Genomic DNA, 19,472 nt, shown 5'->3' on the forward strand with positions numbered 1-19,472 from the left:
GATTTGTTACTGCAGCATAGTACAACCTAGTGGTATGGATTTGAACCCGAGTCACTCTGATTCCAAACCTCATGCCCCCAGCTACCATTCCATTCTGTGGAAGTCTGGAGACTGTTTCTCCACCTCCCAGAAGGTCTTGTTTTTCACTGTGGTGGGTTATCGCTATATATTTTCATTGACACAGAGTCTCACTCTGTCACCAGGCTGGAGGGCAGTGGCACGATCTTGGCTCACTGCAACCTCTGCCTCCTGGGTTCAAGTGATTCCCCTGCCTCAGCTCTCGAGTAGCTGGGACTGCAGGTGCGTGTCACCATGCCTGGTTTTAACAATTTTTTTTATTTTTATTTTAGTAGAGACAGGGTTTCATCATGTTGACCAGGGTGGTCTCGATCTCCTAACATCGTGATCCGCCTGCCTCAGCCTGGTGCTGGGATTACAGGTGTGATCCACCGTGCCCGGCCTACATTTTTAAAAATAATGAATTCAAGTTGTCTTCCAATACTGTCAGTGTTCCAAACCCTGTTGATACTTAAATCATTCTTGCTAGTTGACTGACTAAATGATATACCATGTAACTAGACTATATCAGTCTAGTTGGTCCTGAATTTTTGTTACAGCATCTGTGTACTAGGATTATTTGAGACAGCAACCAGCTCTGGGAGAGTACTTTGAGAAACTCATGGAATTGTGGAACATGCACCAAAAGGCATCTTGGAGACTACGTAGTGCCATCCTCTCATTTTAAAGATGAGAAAACAAGGCGTGTCTGAGAGGGAGAGAGGCTTGTTCAAGGTCATACAGAGACACTGGTAGAGAGGTGACCAGAGGTAGGGCTCCTGACTCTCAGTGCTGAATCCTAGAAACTTCGTCCACTCCATGGAGATGAAACACAAGGGCCAGAATGTCCCGACAGTCACCCCAGCATTAGTCACAACACCTCCTTGCTGACTGTTCATTCACTGGGCCAATCTAGAAAGGGACAGATGTTAGTCTCATTTAGAAACAACTTGAGATTTCCTGGATTCCTCATTTTGACACTAAATGCTCCCTGAGATCAAATGTGATTAAAAAAAAATGGTTGTAGTGTTTGTATGTGGTTTTCTCCTTTAAAAAATAAAGCTAAGGGGAAAAAGGCTCCCATAATGTCTTGGCTTTTGGCAGCTTTTACAAATAGTGGTATGATGAGAAACACATGGCCGATGAGCGCTTGGGGAATGGTTTGAGGGTTTTGCTGCCCCCTAGAGAAACAGAAGACCAGGCTGCCCTGCTGCAGATGCCGCACACCAGCCTGAGTGGCTGGGGAAGCTGGAGAGGCTGGTGGTTTGTTGTGGACAGACCAGCAGGCTTCTATGGGGCTGAGGCCCTGGCTTGGTAACATTTACTGGGAGTAATTGTGGCAACTGCCTCAGTCTGATGGGTGCAGAGGCATCTAAGGGACACTCCTGAAGGGCTCTGGAATACTTGATGGTCTCACCCTTAGCATCTTCACCTTGGTAGCCTCCTGGAGATGTGCATTTTAACAGCTTCAAGGATTTTGCTACCTGAGTGTACTGGATTGTTAGGTCACTAACATGGCAGCAATGCACTTTATAGAACCTCGTTTACACAACTACAGTCCAGAGAAGGACCTGGACCAGAGGGAGCAGAGCTCAGGACAGGGAAGGTGGGTGGAGAGGGTAGAGTGGGGGGAGGGTCCACATCCAGCCCTGCCCCCCCCTATTTGGATCATGGAAACTTCACTATGTGATGAAATATTGATGAAGTCAGGTGATGAGCTGCCTCTGGAAGAATGTTCAAGGACACGTGCGGCATACTATTCCAGCAGTCTCTGGCCTGCCTTGTGGTCCCACTGTGGTTGCAGATTGGAGACCTCTGAGTTAGAGAAGCAGCCCAGGAAAGGCACAGCTGTGCTGGGGGTGGTGTGGTGGTGGGGGGTACCTTGCTAAAGGGCATGTGAAGAAGCAAAGAGCAGGAAGGGCTCTGGGAGGCATCCTGTCACAGAGAAGGGAACAGAGGCTGAGAGCAGAGAAGGACTGCTTCAAGAGGTCACAGCACATCACTAGCAGACTAGAACTGTATCCTAGCCCCTCACCCCTCCATCCACTGCCTAGAAAAAGACCAAATGGGCTCCTCTGCTACTCACTGCTTCCAGTTCCATTTCCTAACGATCATGATGGAAGCCCTCACTCCTGAGTTGCCAGTGTTACTTCTAAAAGGGAAATGTTAACTGCATCATGAACTTTCCCCTATGGGTCTCCCAGGCAAAGTCTAAATTCCAGTTATTGAAAAGAACATTTTTTTTTTTTTTTTTTTTTTTACATGTGGGATTTCAAACCAATGCTAGCAATGAGGTTGAGTCCTGGGGAGGGAGATGGAGTCTGGGCTCCCTCAGGGCACTTGCAGTGAAGTGACTGGCTGGTGTCCTGTTCAGACATGTGTGTGGCTTCCAGCAGTGGCTGAGCTGGAAGTTATATGTGAGGTTGCCCTATTGATTTAATTAATGCGCTTATTTAAAGTCTATACTCAGCTGCTTCCAATGGGCTTAAGGTGGCTTCCCACTCTCAGGGTGAAAATAAACTGTTTCAATATGGACGGCAAAGAATATTTCTAAGGAAGAATGTGTGATTGCTTAAGGACTGATTAGAGCATGACTGGGAGCTTTAATTTTTTAACAGCGATTCACTAGATGTGCCACCTTGGGTAAGTGACTTAATCTCTCCCTGCCCTGATTGTGAAATGAGGTTAATGATAGTACCTACCTTCCAAGGCTGCTAGAAAGATGAAATGAATCACATTAGCTAAGTGTGGTGAATGGTGCCTGATGCGAAATGAAGGCTATGAAAGTGTTGATAAATAAGTAAAACTTTAAAATAAATGCAGGATGGTGGTTTTTCGTAGTCAAATCCCACTTACTGTACCCACTTGGTATGTCCTGAACCCTTCCTTCTCCTCTCCCCCGATTTCTTGCCCTGCCTTGTCTCAGCCCTTCATTCTGTTCTGCCTGGACGGTCACCAGTGGCTCCCCAAAATTAATTCCTCTATCTCCAGCTTCATGGTCCTCTAGGATACCAGCTTCCCTCAACCTCTAAAGTAGGTCTCAAAAGGGACTCCCCACCTCCTGTGCTTAATCCCTTTCCAGATACCCCACGGAATTCACTACGGGATAATACCCTACAGGATAAAGTCTATGCCTCACTCTATATGTAGTATCATTTTTCTCGTGTTTTTCAAAAATTTTTATTATTTTAATCCCCGATCACAGCATTCTTTAATGAACAGGTCTAGCTTGAGGAAATTTTAGAAGTGATCAGTCTTCTTTTTACTGCTGTTTTCTAACAGTAGCGACGTGTCACCCAACAAAAATTTGGAGCGCCCTGGTCTACACGCTCCCTGAACCTGTTTGCAAAAGAGGAGCTGCTTTCAGTTAGTTTGTCCCTCTGCTTAATTGTGGAGTCAGACCAGATTTGGTTAGGTATAAGACCCTGGATGTTGTTTGAAGTCACTGGCCTTTCCTGACTTCTTTTCATGCTGGCAGCCTTTCAGCTCTGGTTCTGAAATGAAGGAAACTTTTTCCTCATTTCAAGGTCTTCCAAGCAAAGTGAGTTGGAGAGAGGGGGACATACTGGGGCAAGGGAGGTATGGTGTCCTGGGCTCCTAAAATCACTCTGTGTAGGTGGGAGTCACTGGCTCTCCTTCATAGGCCCTATCTACTCTTGAGTGGATTTCATGGAGCTGTTTTGAGATTGGCATCCCTCTGGGGGTCCCAGCTCTCTCTTTGAAGAGAGGGTCCTGTTCTCTGGACTGCTGAGGTTCATTTGGAAATGCATCTGCTCAAAGTTAACACCAGGCCTTTGTAGATCCACCATGAACCCTTCCCATTTCTACAGCTCGGAAAGAAACAGATCCTTACTTTTCAGGGGTCAAGGTCTCCTCCAGGAACTCTTCGATCTTATTGACATCTGTTTTCACATCCCCGTTGAAGGTCAGGAAGGGCGGGTGCGTGCCGGGGGCCAGGTTGTGCAGGTCCGCTGGCTTTCTGTAGAGAGAGCGAGATTCAGGTGTTGGCTTACAGCAGGGTGCTTCCTGTTCTGGGAAACCTAAGATTGATTGTAACTTAGATTCCCTGTGCTAGCCAACATGTCTGTCAGGGAAAACAGATTTATGGTGTACGGTGTAGGGCAGGGGAGGTTGGAGGAAGCTCTGGAAGAATGTGATGTGACCCAGGAAGTGTGTCCAGTGGAGTCAACCGGAGAAGAACAAGTCAAGGTGAAGGAGTTGAGTGCTGTTGAAAAAGTGGAGAGAATCCAGGTGATTATCTAAGTCAGATCCAAGCTCTAATTACCCATGGTAGAGGTGGAGTTTTGCTTTTAAAAGCTCTTCAGGCCGGGCACGGTGGCTCACACCTGTAACCCCAGCACATTGGGAGGCTGAGGCGAGTGGATCACCTGAGGTCAGGAGTTTGAGATCAGCCTGACCAACATGGAGAAACCCCATCTCTACTAAAAATACAAAATTAGCCAGGTGTGGTGGCACATGCCTATAATCCCAGCTACTTGGGAGGCTGAGGCAGGAAAATTGCTTGAACTGGGGAGGCAGAGTTTGTAGTAATCCCAGAAGATGCCATTGCACTCCAGTCTGGGCAACAAGAGCAAGACTCGAAAAAAAAAAAAAGCTCTTTCACTAATCTGCCTAACAAAAATGCACTAGACATAATAAAAAATTAGCTGAGCATAGAGGCATGTGCTTGCAGTCCCAACTACTTGGGAGACTGAAGCAGGAAGATTGCTTGAGCCCAGGAATTCGAGGCAGTTGTGAGCCATTGATGGCACCTCTGCACTCAAGCCTGGGTTAGACTAGGTCTCAAAGCAAGAATAATAACAACAACAACAACAGAAAATCATACATTTTAAATTTAAAAGTGAGTGATTTTAGCTTCAGAATTAGAAGTCAAAGGTTGTTCTGAAATTGGTAAAAACGTCAATCCAGTTATGAAGGCTTTCTGCTTTCAGCTGAACGTGGCGAGAACCAGGAGGCAACCCCACTGCTGTGTGTATTTATGCGCCACCACAGTCAACCCCACTGCTGTGTGTATTTATGCGCCACCACAGTCTACCTTTTACAGTATTTTAACTTAATTCAAGCATCCGCTATTATTCGCCAAATGTGACTATGATGCTTCTAGGTTTAACAGAAAGAAGTTATTTTTCTTGAAACATTTAAAAATTCTCTTCAACATACATACATCAAAAATCTCCTAGGAGTCAGAAATTGTGCCTAGTTTTAAAAATTATGAGGTTACTTAAATATTATCTTAAGTTAAAAACAATGTACTTTCTAAGTAAACGTAAATTCTGCTTTCTGAGGGGATTCGAATAGAGCACTTGGTTTATGAAAGTTATTTCTTTTTGTAGCGAACTTTGCTGGGCCCAGTAGTATCTTTTAGGTAACACACACACACACACACACACACACACACACACACATATATATATATATATATATATGTAGGCTACCTAGTGTTTATATATATATATATATATATATATATATATATATATATATATATATAATAGGCAGCAAATTTGCCTAAGAAGACAGAAAGCTCTTTGGTGTGCCTGTTGGTTTCTGGGTCAGACACTTAAAGAAATCTAAGATAACCGAACTAACAGTGCATTTCTCCCCCTGGGAAAGAGGAGACCCAAAAGTCCTAAATTACCCAGAAAGAAAGGGCTAGATGATGGAGAAATGGGTGAAAATCTGGAACGCAGCCCCAGTTGAATGAATGAACAATTAATTAACTGAATAATTATCAGAACTTCCTGCCCTTAGCCCACAGCAGTAAGTGGTGTTTCTGGCGTGCACTGGGGAACACACTGACTACCTGCAGGACGGCCAAGTGCAGTGGGACGGGAAGTGGCCTCGTGTTTGACACGGGTCGGTCCTGTGAATACCCAGGGGTGTGCTTCTGTGTCTGTGCCAGCTGGTCAGAATGCAAGAGCAAGAATGGAGCAAAGTGAGGGGAAGAAGGGTTGGCAGATTGGGGAAAATGGGAAAAGGGAAGGTTACACTAAAAAAAAAAAAAAAAAAAAAAAAAAAAAAAAAAAAAAAAAAGAGTAGGGAGAGGAGGGAAAGTGGTGGCAACTTCCAAGATGGGGCTGGAACATCAGATTCACCCCAAATGCTCTCTCTGAGAATGCCACATTTCTTGTGGGAGTCGGGAGTGGAAAACATTAGAAGCAGAAACTGTAAAAAAGTAAACAGTGGGGATAGAGGAGTCTGTAATGAAACAAATTCCTGGCGTAATCAGTTTGGGAGGGGAAGAGAAGAATTTCAATTACTGTGCTACTCCCATGTCGCTCCCCAAACACATACACTCTCCAGCTGCATTCTGAGGCACTTGGAACTCAGACAATTGAGACGGAAAGTATTTTTAAAATCTAATTTACGTAGTCTCTGTGTTTACTTTGTGCATATCCCTCATTTCAGACAATGAAAGGACATTCTTTATTTGCTCCTGGTTTTTAGAGCTGACACAAGGCAACAATGTGTGCACTGTTGGTCACCTCTCTGTGGCTTAAAAGATACAGAAATGTGTTGTGTCTGTGGTGGTGGCGGTGGTGGTGGGCTTTCTTTCTGGGCCTGTCAAATGCGCTTGGGAAGTACTGCTTACGGCCACCGACACTTAGCTAGAGTTGCAGCCCTCTCTCTTTGTTGGCTCCGATTCAGCATTTATAGTTGAGACTACATCATTAGCATGGGATGACATATTGCCAGGTCTGATTTATGAACTAGGTAAGGAGTATTGGTCTCCTTTTCCTTGCTGGATTTCCAGCTCCATGAACCCAGTGATAGTCCTAAGAATAGCCAACACGCATGAAGTTCCTGCTGTGAGCCAGGTACAGGACTGATGGCAAATGCTTTACATGGCCTGCCTTGATAAATCCTTACAATAATCCAATTGATTAAAAAGACACTGTCTCCATTGTACAGATGAGGAAACTGAGGCACTGAAAAGTTCAAGATTATTCAGTCACTAAAGGGTGGTATCAGGAAAATAAATTAGTTTTCTTAGAAATTAATGTGTGTGTTGGTGGGTTGGGGAGGGGGGTGGGAAACAAAATCTTCTTATCTGTAAGACTGGAGTGGTGCTACTTGCCTGGTCTACGTCAAAGGGGTGTTGGCTGGACCAGATGTGATCACATGAAGGAGGAACCAAAGCATCTGAAGCACGCGGGCAGGGGTGGTTCCCTTTCCCACCCCCATCTCCAGCAGACGCACAAGTCCTCTCTCACACAGGGCAATCCAAACACTTCCAATTCTCTGCTGAAAGAGGCTGCTCTTTCAGAAGTCTCCTGCTTTCTTTAGTTATTGCAGGCACTGATTGCATAGTGGATGCCAGTTCATTTATTTGAAAGATAGTTGAGGACCTATAAAAAGCTGGTTGCTATGGAGGATACAAAGAAACTTAAAACATGAACCTGGTCTGCCCTTGAGAGATTTAAGGTCTCATTTGAAAGACAAACAAACTTCATAACTAATGTGATTACCAAGAGCATAGTATTTGAACCAAGGAGATGGAGTTTTTAGCCCCTTTAATTTCTAGTTGGCATCTTCGGCGAATCAGTTGAATACACCTGTCTTAGTTTCCTTGTATAAACAACACAGAGAAGTAAGACCTTCTTCACAGGATTATACATTATGTGATTTTTTTTTTTTTAATGGGAAAGCACTCACCGGTTGTAAAGCATTAGGGGTGCAGACATCATAACTTGGTGAAACGCTAAATAACTACCCAAGGCAACAGCAACATAGGCAGCAGGTGCTGGGTGAGTCTGGAGGGAGGCTGGGTAGACAGGTGTGCTTGTGAGTGTGGTGGGGTGGGCATGAGAAGGTCGCACAGAGGGGATGGGGCTGAGGCTCAGCCTGGAGCCAGGGACGAGAAGGAAGAGAGGGGCTATTTTAGACAGAGGATGCAGCTCAGCCAAGGAATGGAGGCTGGAAGGAAGAAGAACAGCAGAAGGCAGGCCAGCCTGACAGAGTAGACAGGTCATGGTGAGACGCGTTGAGAAAGAGTGCTGGGAAGAATGAAAGACAGGACAAATCAGGGCTTTGGATGCATTAATTCAATGGACAATGGAAAGCATCAAAGGTTTTTTGAGCATGAAAGTGGCCTGATCAAAGCATTATTTTAGGAAGAATAACCTTAGATTCATATAAAGGATGGGTCAGAGAGGAGAAAAAGAGAGAGAGAATGTGTGAGTCTGGAAGGATCAAGACCCGTTTGAAGAACAATGAGACCATCGGGGTGGCAGTGGTGAGACTTGAATCTAGTGTAGGCTTTGGGAATGAAAAAGAGAGTTTGAAGGAAGAGAGAATGCAATAGAACGCTCTAGACTTGGCTACCAATCAACAGTGAAGGTGGCAATAGAAAGGAGCAGAAAGTGTTCAGTGGCTAGAAAATAGAAGAAAAAAGGAATCGAGGAAGAGCTTAACTCAAAGGAAAAGGATGAAAACTGATGTATACAATGTTAGACCTATATGACAACAGAACATCCAAGTGGAAATATCTAGATGATAACAGAGCTCTGGGGATAGAATAATTCACATAAAGATGACAGGGAGAATATGCCAAGCTCACCACAGATGAAGGTAGAGGCAGAAGATGAACACTCAGGGAGTGAGCCTCGAGCTGTTCCACATTTAAACAGGTGGAAGACAGGAAACAGAATACATTCTGTAGGAGTGAAAAGAGTGCGGTTCCTGGTGTTTGTAAGTTATTAAACTGCACTTTAAAAACAGAAGAGTAGTAATTCTCCATCTAGGCCTGTAATCTAGAGCTGTCACACTAAGGACTTCTAAAGGTGGGAACACAGCATGGGAAAGGGTCTGGATCACAACTCCCTGAAGACTTGGACTCTCACACCTTTAGTCCTGCTAGGGTTCCATGGATGGTGGCCTTAGTACTCCTGAAATGACTAATCCTACAATTTTAGATGTCTGTGCTCATCTGTGTGCATCAAACACCTAGTTGCATAGCCAATGTCCGTTCCTTCCTTCTTCTTTGCTAATCAAACATTGCTAATCAGGGTAGTAAAGTGCTGGGAACCACGTGTGATGCTCGCCTTTGCAAACTCTCTTGCAGCTAAGAGTGGACCTTGAGACACAGTCCTGGACAATGAAATGTGAGCAAGGGGCTGCTAGGAGCCATGGAAAGTTTTTGCCCACCTTCATGGAAGGTTCCCTGTTTGTGCAGCTAAATATACTCCTCATGAATGCAATGTACTTTACCTTTTCAGATCCACAGTGGTGACATTGAACACGACTCCTTTCAGCCAGAGAATCATGAAGAGGCGCTGAGAGAAAGGACAGTTGCCGATGCTTTCGCCATCAGTTCCAGCCTGGAAAGAAGAGAACCGGTGTCCTGAGTGGGCAGGTGCAATTAGCAAGGGGAACGTAAGATTGTAACGCCCAAATGCAGGTCTGAGAAGAGCTTACTAAAACCATGTCCCAGCAACTTCAAAGGGCAGTAGCCTGATATTATTCATCTTTGTCTTTTTCATGTCCATGGAGGACAATGGCTAGCACCATGTAAAGGCTCAATAAACACTTGCTGAAATGAACTTGATGATTATGCAGAATCATAACTGTATGAAATCATAGAACTCTGGCATCTTGGGGTAAAAAGAGATCTGCAGCATCACATAGTCTGACACAAATGATACTGGAATGCCAACATCTACACTCCCAAGTAAGCATCTAGTCTCTGCTTGAATATCTCCACCGACCAGTCATTTGTATTAATATCTCTCAAAGCAGTTCATTCTGAGGATTGCTCTAACAATTAGAAATGCTTTTCTTTGGCTACCTAGCCAAAATATGTTCCTCTGTAGTCTACCCTCCCCCACTCCTTGGTCCTTGCTCCACATGGACGTCATGAATATAAATATCTCAGACTTTGATCCCATCTCCCTATATGGAGGGTAGTCAGGAAGCTCAAGGCTTTAATCAATACACCACTTAGCTGGCTAGTATTTGGCCTTCACTGTCAATAAACCATTCATTTGTTAAGTTACACTTTTACTCAACAAATACCATATTGACTATCAGTTCTCTGCAAGGCACTGGAGAAAATTGCCCAGGAGATTCAAAATTGCATTCCTCCAAGGAGTTTATGGCCTTCTGTAGGATGGGCTGGAGGATAAGACAGGAATAAACATAAAAATAGCAACATTATTATTGGGTGTTCTTGCACTTCTGTCATTTCATTTCCCCTTCCTCAAAATAGTAGGCTTTTTTAGGTCTGAAAAACAAGTCTATCTTTACTGCACTACTGAGTGGGCTGCAGATCCATAAATTTCACAAAGAATTAATTTCAAGCAAACATATGAATAAACAAAAAAGGTTGGGGAATCAGTCTCTGTAGAATTCATTTTCATCAGATGGTTTCTTGACTCCCAATATAGTACTCAGAGGAAGAAATAACACTTGCTCCAGACTCTGATGTTGGCTGCCCTGGAAACCATGGTCCCCGCAGGTGGCCTGGTAGAGGATTCCACTGGCAGGGAGGACATGTGTGAGCCTGGGTACTGAAGACTCCTAAAAAACTGTGAACAATCCAACCAACATCCAGGAATGGGGGCTTACTGAGATTTTTCTTTTTCAAAAGAAAGGTCGAAAACAAATGCATTCCAGTAGCTCAACACACTGTTTTCCCCCTTGAGGTTGGTTTTCCTGTGGCATTCAGATGGGAGGCAGCGATGCCTTCTTTCATACATTAGAACCTAATTGTGTGCTTATTTCTACCTTGCAAATTGCTCCCAGCAGGGACTCAGGTTTATAATGGAAAACTGGAACCTTTGACAGTGTTGGCTGTATGTAATTGCTATGAAATTACAGTTATTTTACCTCCCTCTTAACTACCCCCAAAGCCCCACTCTCTATTCAGTTCTCACTTTTCCCCAGTGCTGGAAACAGACCCACCCCTGAGTCTTGAGAGAGCATGGACTCTGTTATATAAAATGGTAAGAGGGCACAGTGTGGGCGCCACACCTGCCCACAGAGCTACAGTTACCAATAAAACACGCCCAGACAGGTGGCTATCAATTTAATAATAGCTTGGTGCTAACTTGAGTTTAATGATGTAAATTCCCCAGGGATTTCTCAAGAAGCACTTGACAGGTACCATGTTCTGAGTACTTTAAGACATCCCAACACAGGAAAAACTCCCCCAGGGCCGGTTACGGTGGAAGTAACAAGAGGAGAATTGAAAACAAGCAAAACAAAAGCAGAAGCCAGATCCATATACTGTTACCTGTTTTCCTCTGGTGGTGGTGGTGGGAGGATAAGGGAATTGAAGGAGGAACTAGCAAAAAGTGGAATTCTCAACTACATAAAAAATTCATATAATAATATAGTTAACAATAATACCTTATGTCTATATTGTCAGGCATTGTTCTAAAGGATTTACATCTGTTATTAACTAATTTATTTCTCATGAGAAGCTTGTGAAGTGGGATATTATCAGCTCTTACAAATGTGGAAACTGAGGCACAGAGAGTTAAATAACTGGCCTAAGGTTATCATCGTGGTGAAGCCAGGATGAACCCAGGTGGTCTAGCTAGAGATTCAGTGCTCTGAGCTGCCACCCATGGAACCAACCTGAGGGTCCAGCCAGGTAACATGTTCTTCCCAGGTGCTGGGAGGGCTCGTGTTGAATTGTATGGCCATCCTCTGGTCATGTGCAATCAGTTATGCCACTATTGTAGGGTGTGGTGTTCTTCATGGCTCCCTACATTTTCATTATGTCTTATTAAGCTTGTATTTAACTATGATTCCAGGTTTAGTAAACAAAAATTGCCAAAGGCCAATAGAAAGATGCGAGGATTCTACCATTTACGTCCAGTGTCTGGGTGTCTCTCTTCCAGCTGCCTTTATTCCCCTTCAAAACCCATCAGCCTTGTGGCTCTAAGACATTGTTAAACTCATGGGTTAAATGTGATGAGCTGTGACAGCCATCTGAAACGTCAACAGAGAATAACCAGATGGGGTTCAGTTGGACCCCATACCCTAAAAAGTGTGAGGGAAAACCCAGGCAGACTTTGTTCCAGAGAGATTTTGAGCACTGGGGGCCGGGGACTGGCACAAAAGCAGTGTCCTGGGCTGAATCATGTTCCTCCAAATTCATGTCCCCCCACCAGAATGTGTGAATGGGATCTTATTGGGCAACAGGGTCTTTGCAGGTGGAATCAACTATAAGATGAGGTCATATTGGATTAGGATGGGCTCCCAACATGACTGGTGTCCTTATAAGAAGAGGGAAATATGGACGCAGACATGCAGAGGACAAAGTCATGTGAAGATAAAGACAGAGATTGTATCTACAAGCCAAAGAACGCCAAGGATTGGTGGCAGACACCGAAAGCTGGAAGAGACAAGGAGGGATTCTTCCTCAGAGCCTCTGGAGAGAGTCTTGCTCTGCCCACACCTTGATTTTGAGCTTCTGGCCTCCAGAACTGTGAGAGAATCAATTTCTGCTGCTATCAGCTACACTGTGTATAGCAATTTCTTGGAAACTAATGCAATCAGAGAAGCGTCGAAAGGATAATGATATATATTAACAGCTAATGGCAAATTTCCCAAGCTCATAATTCTGCTTTAATAAAGCAGAATAATAAACAGAATTGCCTTTAAATAAACAGAATTGCCAGCTATAATCCCAAAGTACTTCCTGTTTCCTAGGTATAGTATATATAACAACTTATTATAAAATATCATATAATATATAATATTTCATATGATAACACCAGTAGTAGTAGCATAATGTAATTATATAGGCTGTATGATTACATGTCATATGTTATATGTTGGATACTTCGTATTGTATGCTATTATATAGTTCCTTTCATGTGATCTCTATATATGATGATCTTGGTTCCCTCAAAACAGAGCTGATGTTTTATTTACTTCATCTTCAGCAGCAACAAGCACGGGCACCTAAAACTTACTTCATATTCAGTGCCTGTTTAATGGATGCATATTGAGGGGATGGTGATGTCACTTCCATTTTGTGGCTTGAGGATCTCAAAATTCTCTCACTTGCATTCTGAAAATCAACCTAAAATACCTGCATACACACTACATACAATTCAGGCGTCCCCAAACTACGGCCCGCGGGCCACATGCGGCCCCCCAAGGCCACTTATCCGGCCCCCTGCCGCACTTCAGGAAGGGGCACCTCTTTCATTGGTGGTCAGTGAGAGGAGCACAGTATGTGGCAGCCCTCCAACGGTCTGAGGGACAGTGAACTGGCCCCCTGTGTAAAAAGTTTGGGGATGCCTGACATACATACATACATGGCTAGCTGATTTATGTAGCACACTAGCCAGAGACTGTGGTTCTAGACCCATCTCTACCTCTACTTCACCATGTAAATGACCTTAGGTAAGTCACCTCCTCTTGGCCTCAACCATTGCACCTATAACTTCCTGCAATTTTGTAAATTCACGTGGAAAAATTGAGATTTATTTAAGACCATGGTACTCAAACTTTTTACTCTTAGAATTCTTTTATGCTTTTAAAGATTATTGAGGATCCCAGAAAAGTTTTGCTTATATGGATGATAGTTATTGATATTTACTGTGTTATAAGTTAAAGCTAAAACATTTAAATATTTATTTATTCATTTATATAATTGCTGTAATAAATGTGTTACATATTAATGTAAATAACATCTTAACATAAAATAAGTATATTTTCTAAAAACAAAAGAAATTTAGTAAGAGTGGCAATGTTTCATATTTTTACAAAATCTTTAACATCCAGCTTAATAGATTGGCTTCCACATTTAATCTCTTGGTATTTGGTTGGTGTATATGGGCTTTTTGTGGTTGCTATTGTTTTTGAAATAGTCTTGCTCTGTCACACAGTCTTGGAGTGCAGTGGAGCGATTTCAGCTCACCGCAACTTCTGCCTTCCAGGCTTAAGCAATCCTCCTTTCTCAGCCTCCCAAGCAGCTGGAACTACGTGAGTGCATGGCATCATGCTCAGCTAATTTTTTAAAATATATTTTTTGTAGAGGCGTGTTCCTCCATTTTGGCCAGGCTGGTCTCAAACTCCTGGGTTCAAGTGATACATCTGCCTTGGCCCTCCAAAGTGCTGGGATTACAGGCATGAACCACTGCTTCTGTCCTGGTTGAGGTATATGAAGAAAATCCAAGCTATGTCACTGGAAAAGGGGGGAGTATTTTAACAGCCTGTTCAGATAATTGTGGGCATTCTTCTTTAATACCATACTGAAACTCAACACAGGGTGGTTTCTTAAAGATTGGTAGATCAGTAGAATTTGAAACCATATCGGTGAAATTCAGCAAAACCCATTCACCTATCTTGCATTTTGAATGGATCTTTTACTTACCTACATGATTTTGTAAGATGCAAATTTGTTATCTGGAGAAAAACTGTTTCACTGCATAATGCAGATCTCCCAAATGCCATACATTTCATTACGAAATATACAAATATCTCATTCATTAGTATGACCACTAATCTCATCCAAAAAGTTTATGTATAGGGAAGCTATCAAGTTCATCGTGGCAGAAACCTGCTTTCCAAAATTCTAATTTTCTCTTAAAAACTTGCATTTTATCATTGGCAATAAATACTATCAGCTGCTATCCTTGAAATGACAAGCTCATTTGATTGATATTCTAGAAAATGTCTGACAAATACTGAGTCTGAGTAAGCACAGTGTGTCAGCTAGTTGCTCTTTCAAGTAAAAACTACTTGGTGAGGGAAGCAGCTGGTTCAGCTGGCAACTCAATCACACAATTGCTTTTCCTTCCACAAGCGTCATACTTTGGAATGCAGCCAAGGAGCCTATGTGCATTTCCCATTTCATCAACGAGACTCTTTAGAAGACATGTATGCAAGGGTAGAGATTTAATCACATTATATAATTTTTACTGCTTCATCAAGCGCATTCATAATTGAGGCTGCTTTTTTTTCACCCCCTGAACATGCATGACTTGCTAGTACCACTTACAGTAGTGTTTGGATTTGTGCTGAAACACCAGTAAACTTACCCACAAAATGCCAATCCCAGAGAGAGAAGCATACCATCTTGATATAACCCTGAAAATAGTTGGGACCTCTTAAAACCCTTGAAAGCCTCTTGGGGACCCCAGAAGTCCATGAACAACATCGGAGAACCGTTGTTTTAAGACATTCCATGAACATACCAGGTATGTAGTACTTGACCTCCAGATAATGAAGGGGAAGCTGATAATTGTCCAAGTCACTCGAGGTACCCAGGTCCAGAAGTGGAAGGAATCATTCAGAGAGGATCCAAGAAGGAATTGCAGAAAGTGGCCAGATGACATTGAAGCTTGATATATGTTAGTTATCAATTTATTGCCTTACAGCTCCAATGCACCCTTGAATATATGCTCTGTGAGAACATAAGGAATTGCTTTAAACATTTCTCCTTTAAAGTGAGCACAGAGTTAGGCTTTCTCACCAGGGAGAACTAAAGGAGCCCTGCAGGATGAAAAGGCTTTCTTGCTGACTGTGGTGTGGGCGGGGGGTGGGCAACATATCTGTGAGGGCATGCAGTAGAGCCACCCCAGCTACAGGCACAGCATGCAACCCCCCTGGCACCTTATAGCCTTTGCCTGACAATAACCTTTCCATCACTCTTGACACAGAAACGAAAGCCCCCATTAAGCCTATGTCCAGACAGCCTATGGCCAGGGTGTCCACACAGATTGGTCACTCCCTTTGTAAGCCCCACATATTCTGAAGGCTTTCCCCATTGACACCTGGATCCCGATGCTGATTGCCTGCTCCCTGCCTGGACTCTGGGGAATGGCCTATTGATTGCCCAGCAACTCCTGATCAGCTCTGGCCTGAACAAACTAGTGAGCTTCTGTGCCAAGTTCTGAACCGCTTCTGAGTTTCTCCTTCCCCGGCTCCTCTCCCTCAGCCCTAGGGTACCACAGAGTGTTTCCTTATAAGTCATGGTTACTCTTTTATCATAGTTAATACTTCATGTTGAATTTCTCCTGTTTAACCTTCTGTGTGGTTTTCCACTCCTGATTGGACCCAGACTACATCAGAGGCTTAAATGTCTGTTATTTCAAAATGTAAGATTTTCATGACCTTCGATGTCTTTAAAAACCTGGCAAGGTTAAGTTCTGGATGAGGTATTAGGAAATAAACCTCAGTTTTCTCAAGAAAGATAATTAAGTCACCATTTACATCACATTTTCACTTTTTGTTGCTGATGTCCATGAAACTTGTCCCTGAGGACTCAAGTGATTAAATAATTTTGTTAAATGTATAAATAAAAATTATACAACAGTAAGGTTGTAACTGACCTCAGGAATGATATACTCCAGCTCTTTGTTTTTATTGGTAAAGAAATAGGCCCACAAAGGTTAAATGAATTACCCATGGCTGCACAGCCTGTTCCCATAGCAGACTCCTAGCTCTGAGCTTATCATGTTGGCTGTCGTCTTCCAGAAAAGAGTGGCAATGTGGCAAAGGCCACATGAAGAGGACTTTCTTTAAACACAATAACTCATCTAAACCATTTAGACGAAGAACTTTTCTTTATAATTATATTTCTAGCTGCCCATTTTTTAATTAGTGTAAGCCGGATTACATTTCTACTTGTGACCGTTTTTTTTAAAACCACATGGAAGACTTCAATGAGCAGGGATGGGACTTGGTGGTGGGTAATCCACATGAGGATAGAGAGGTCTACCCTTGAAGAAATCAGCATTCCCTTTCTCAGAAGCTGCAAAAGGCCTAATTCACTGAGGTCACTTTTCATTCAAGAAACAGGTGACAGGTATACGTTTGAGGCTACAGAGATCCTCAACATTTAGCTAAAGTTGAACATCTAGGCGGAATCAGCTCTATGTAGACTGCTACCTACCTCTACAATGTGATATGAAAATTTCCAGGTGTATTGGTCAGAGTTTTCCAGAGACAGAACCAACACAACATATATGTATATGTGTGTGTATAGATATGTATGTACATAACTACATCTATAAATATATACACACACATACATATCCTGTTATAACTACTATATATGGAGAAACACATATACATCTTATCTTTATAGAATAAATTATAATAACATAATATATATAATATATATTAGCAGGGGTGTGGAGAGAGAGAGAGAGATTTATTTTACAGAATTGGCTCACACAGTTGTGGAGGCTTGGGTAGGCCAGTAGATTGGAGCCCCGTGGAAGAGCTGCAGTTTGAGTTCAAAGGCAGCCTGCTGGCAGAATTCCCTGTTCTTCAGAGGGGGTTAGTCTTTTGTTGTCTGAGTCCCACTCACACTATAGAGGGCAATCTGCGTTACTTTCTTATTTTAAGGTTAAGGTCATCCAAAAAAACACCTTCACAGAAGCACCCAGAATAATGGATCAACAATATCTGGGCACTATGGTCCAGCCAAGTTGATGTATAAAATTAACCATTACGGCTGAATTGTATAACGTTTTACTCGATTCAGGTAATCTATTAATTCAGTATCTGTTATCTGCACCTTAGCTTACCAGATGGTTTTCTAAACAGTTGAATATAGTTGTATACACAACCCCTCCCAAAAGGACTTGTAGGCTCCAGATTTACCAGGCTTCTTGGTTTATGCCTCTAAGCGAACAGGGTCCAGTGGTGCCTTTGATGCATAACTAGCCTGATCTGATGGTGGCTTGAGCCCAAGGCTGCCTACAACTTTGTGTGTTGCACAATGCCACCGTGTTCACGGTGCTGGGGGATGTCTGTCTTCAGCCCGCCTTCAGCTTTACGTCCATCCGCCGCTGAGTGTACGTTCACCCTCTGTGCTTCACACACTCTCTGAGAAAGAACTGTCCTTTTCAAATCAACAGCACTGCCCCTTCTCCAGCCCCTCCTTTCTACTCCCACATGGTTTCTTTCCTATTCTTTCATATCCCACTATTTGAATAAATGAATAGGTTTCTTTTAAATCTCTTGCCAGCCCTGCTTCTGTTTAACAACTTCTGAAATTGTTCTCTTTCAATCTCTTCCTGGGTTAATCAATTCCTTTTTTTTCTCCTTTGTGTCTTCATCCCACCTGATATTTGTCTTACAGCTAAAACTTTTGACTATCCTTTCTTCCTAAAGCTCAGCCATCTGCAGCCTCCTTTGCCCTTTGGTGTCTCTTAGGGGGCAGAGGCCAGCTTCACAGGCGGCCAGTCTGCGCAGTCTCATGGGGCCCCACACTTGGTTTAACACTCTGCTGTTGCTACCCTGAAATTCTTAATAATTTTGGAGCAAAGGATCCCTCATTTTTGTTTGGCAGTAGGCACTGCACATTATGTACTGGCTCTGCATGTGGCCCCTTACTCTTCTTGCTGACATCCTCCTCTTTCTGACATTTGCCCTCTCTGCTCACCACTCTTCCCCTCCATGCTCGGGGCTCTTTGGAGGGCTTTCTACTCCTGAGAATGTGATTGTCCTTCCCAAGTCAGCCATTACTCTGGCTTCTAGGCCTATAAACATGCTACTTACCCTCAGCTTTTTTTTTTTTTTTTTTTTTTTTTTTTTGGCAGAAAGGAGAGTCAGACGGAAAGAAAACAAGAGAAAATGTTGAAAGGCTGTAGGTCTTGCTTGGTTCAAGTCTTCCTTGTTAGTTCCACCGCCTAGCCTATCTCACTCCAATATTATATGTTATTCTAGAATTTGCCTCATTTCAGTTAAATATCTCACCAGTTACTAGACACTTGAGGTTTTCTTATGAAGAAGAGTCAGACAATATGCCTTGTTATTACTATTTTTTAAAACTAAATGATCTGCCCTTCCAATAATCTAGTTTCTATGCTCCATTAGCATGAATGTGACCCAGTGATTTGTTTTATTTATCTACTCTCAGAACCCAGTAAGTACTCAAGAAATGTAAGTTTTATGGCCTTGGTATGTCTTCCAAGTGATTTCATCAATCTTGGGAAAGCAGAACGGCTCTCATATCTTAATATTATAAACCTGCACCATGCCTTGGGAGAGCCCAAAGTTCATATTCTCTGCCTCTAAGTGTGGTTGTTTCTGTGCACTAGTCCAGGTGTAATATTTAACAGCTAAATTCCATTGCAGTAGAGGCAGGTTTCAGTCCTCAACTTCACAGCATACTGTGGTACAGTGTTGAGGCTACTGTATAGACTCATGCAGACCTGGGTTCAAATTCCTGTCCTGCCACCAACCAGGAGAAAAAAAATGTCTGCAGCACTATTTCACATCCCATATGCCCTCCAGAACCTTTCCACTGTTCCAGATAGAGGTGGAGTCCACATTTACTTCTTTTTAAAACAGGGTAAGTCTTTGTGGCTGCCTGGATACATGGAATATGATAGAAGTGACACAATGTGTGGCTTCTGAGATTAAGTAATAGAGGTGTGATATAGCTGCTGCCTGTCTCTCTCTGTGTCTCTTTTGGG

General features: G+C 43.0%; 1 protein-coding gene across 2 annotated transcripts in view; it reads right to left on the bottom strand.

Annotated features, from left to right (window-relative positions):
* Window positions 1–19,472, bottom strand: part of CLIC5 (chloride intracellular channel 5) — a 110,972-nt gene that overhangs the window by 43,498 nt on the left and 48,002 nt on the right. For both annotated transcript variants that reach the window (XM_010333961.3, XM_074397861.1), the window contains 2 exons: window positions 9,289–9,398; window positions 3,911–4,036 (listed from right to left, as the gene is read on the bottom strand). In XM_010333961.3, coding sequence (XP_010332263.1) covers window positions 3,911–4,036; window positions 9,289–9,398 — 236 coding nt within the window. The remainder of the gene's footprint in view (window positions 1–3,910; window positions 4,037–9,288; window positions 9,399–19,472) is intronic.

This window comes from Saimiri boliviensis, chromosome 4 (genome assembly GCF_048565385.1).
Source record: "Saimiri boliviensis isolate mSaiBol1 chromosome 4, mSaiBol1.pri, whole genome shotgun sequence".
Lineage (NCBI taxonomy): Eukaryota > Metazoa > Chordata > Mammalia > Primates > Cebidae > Saimiri > Saimiri boliviensis.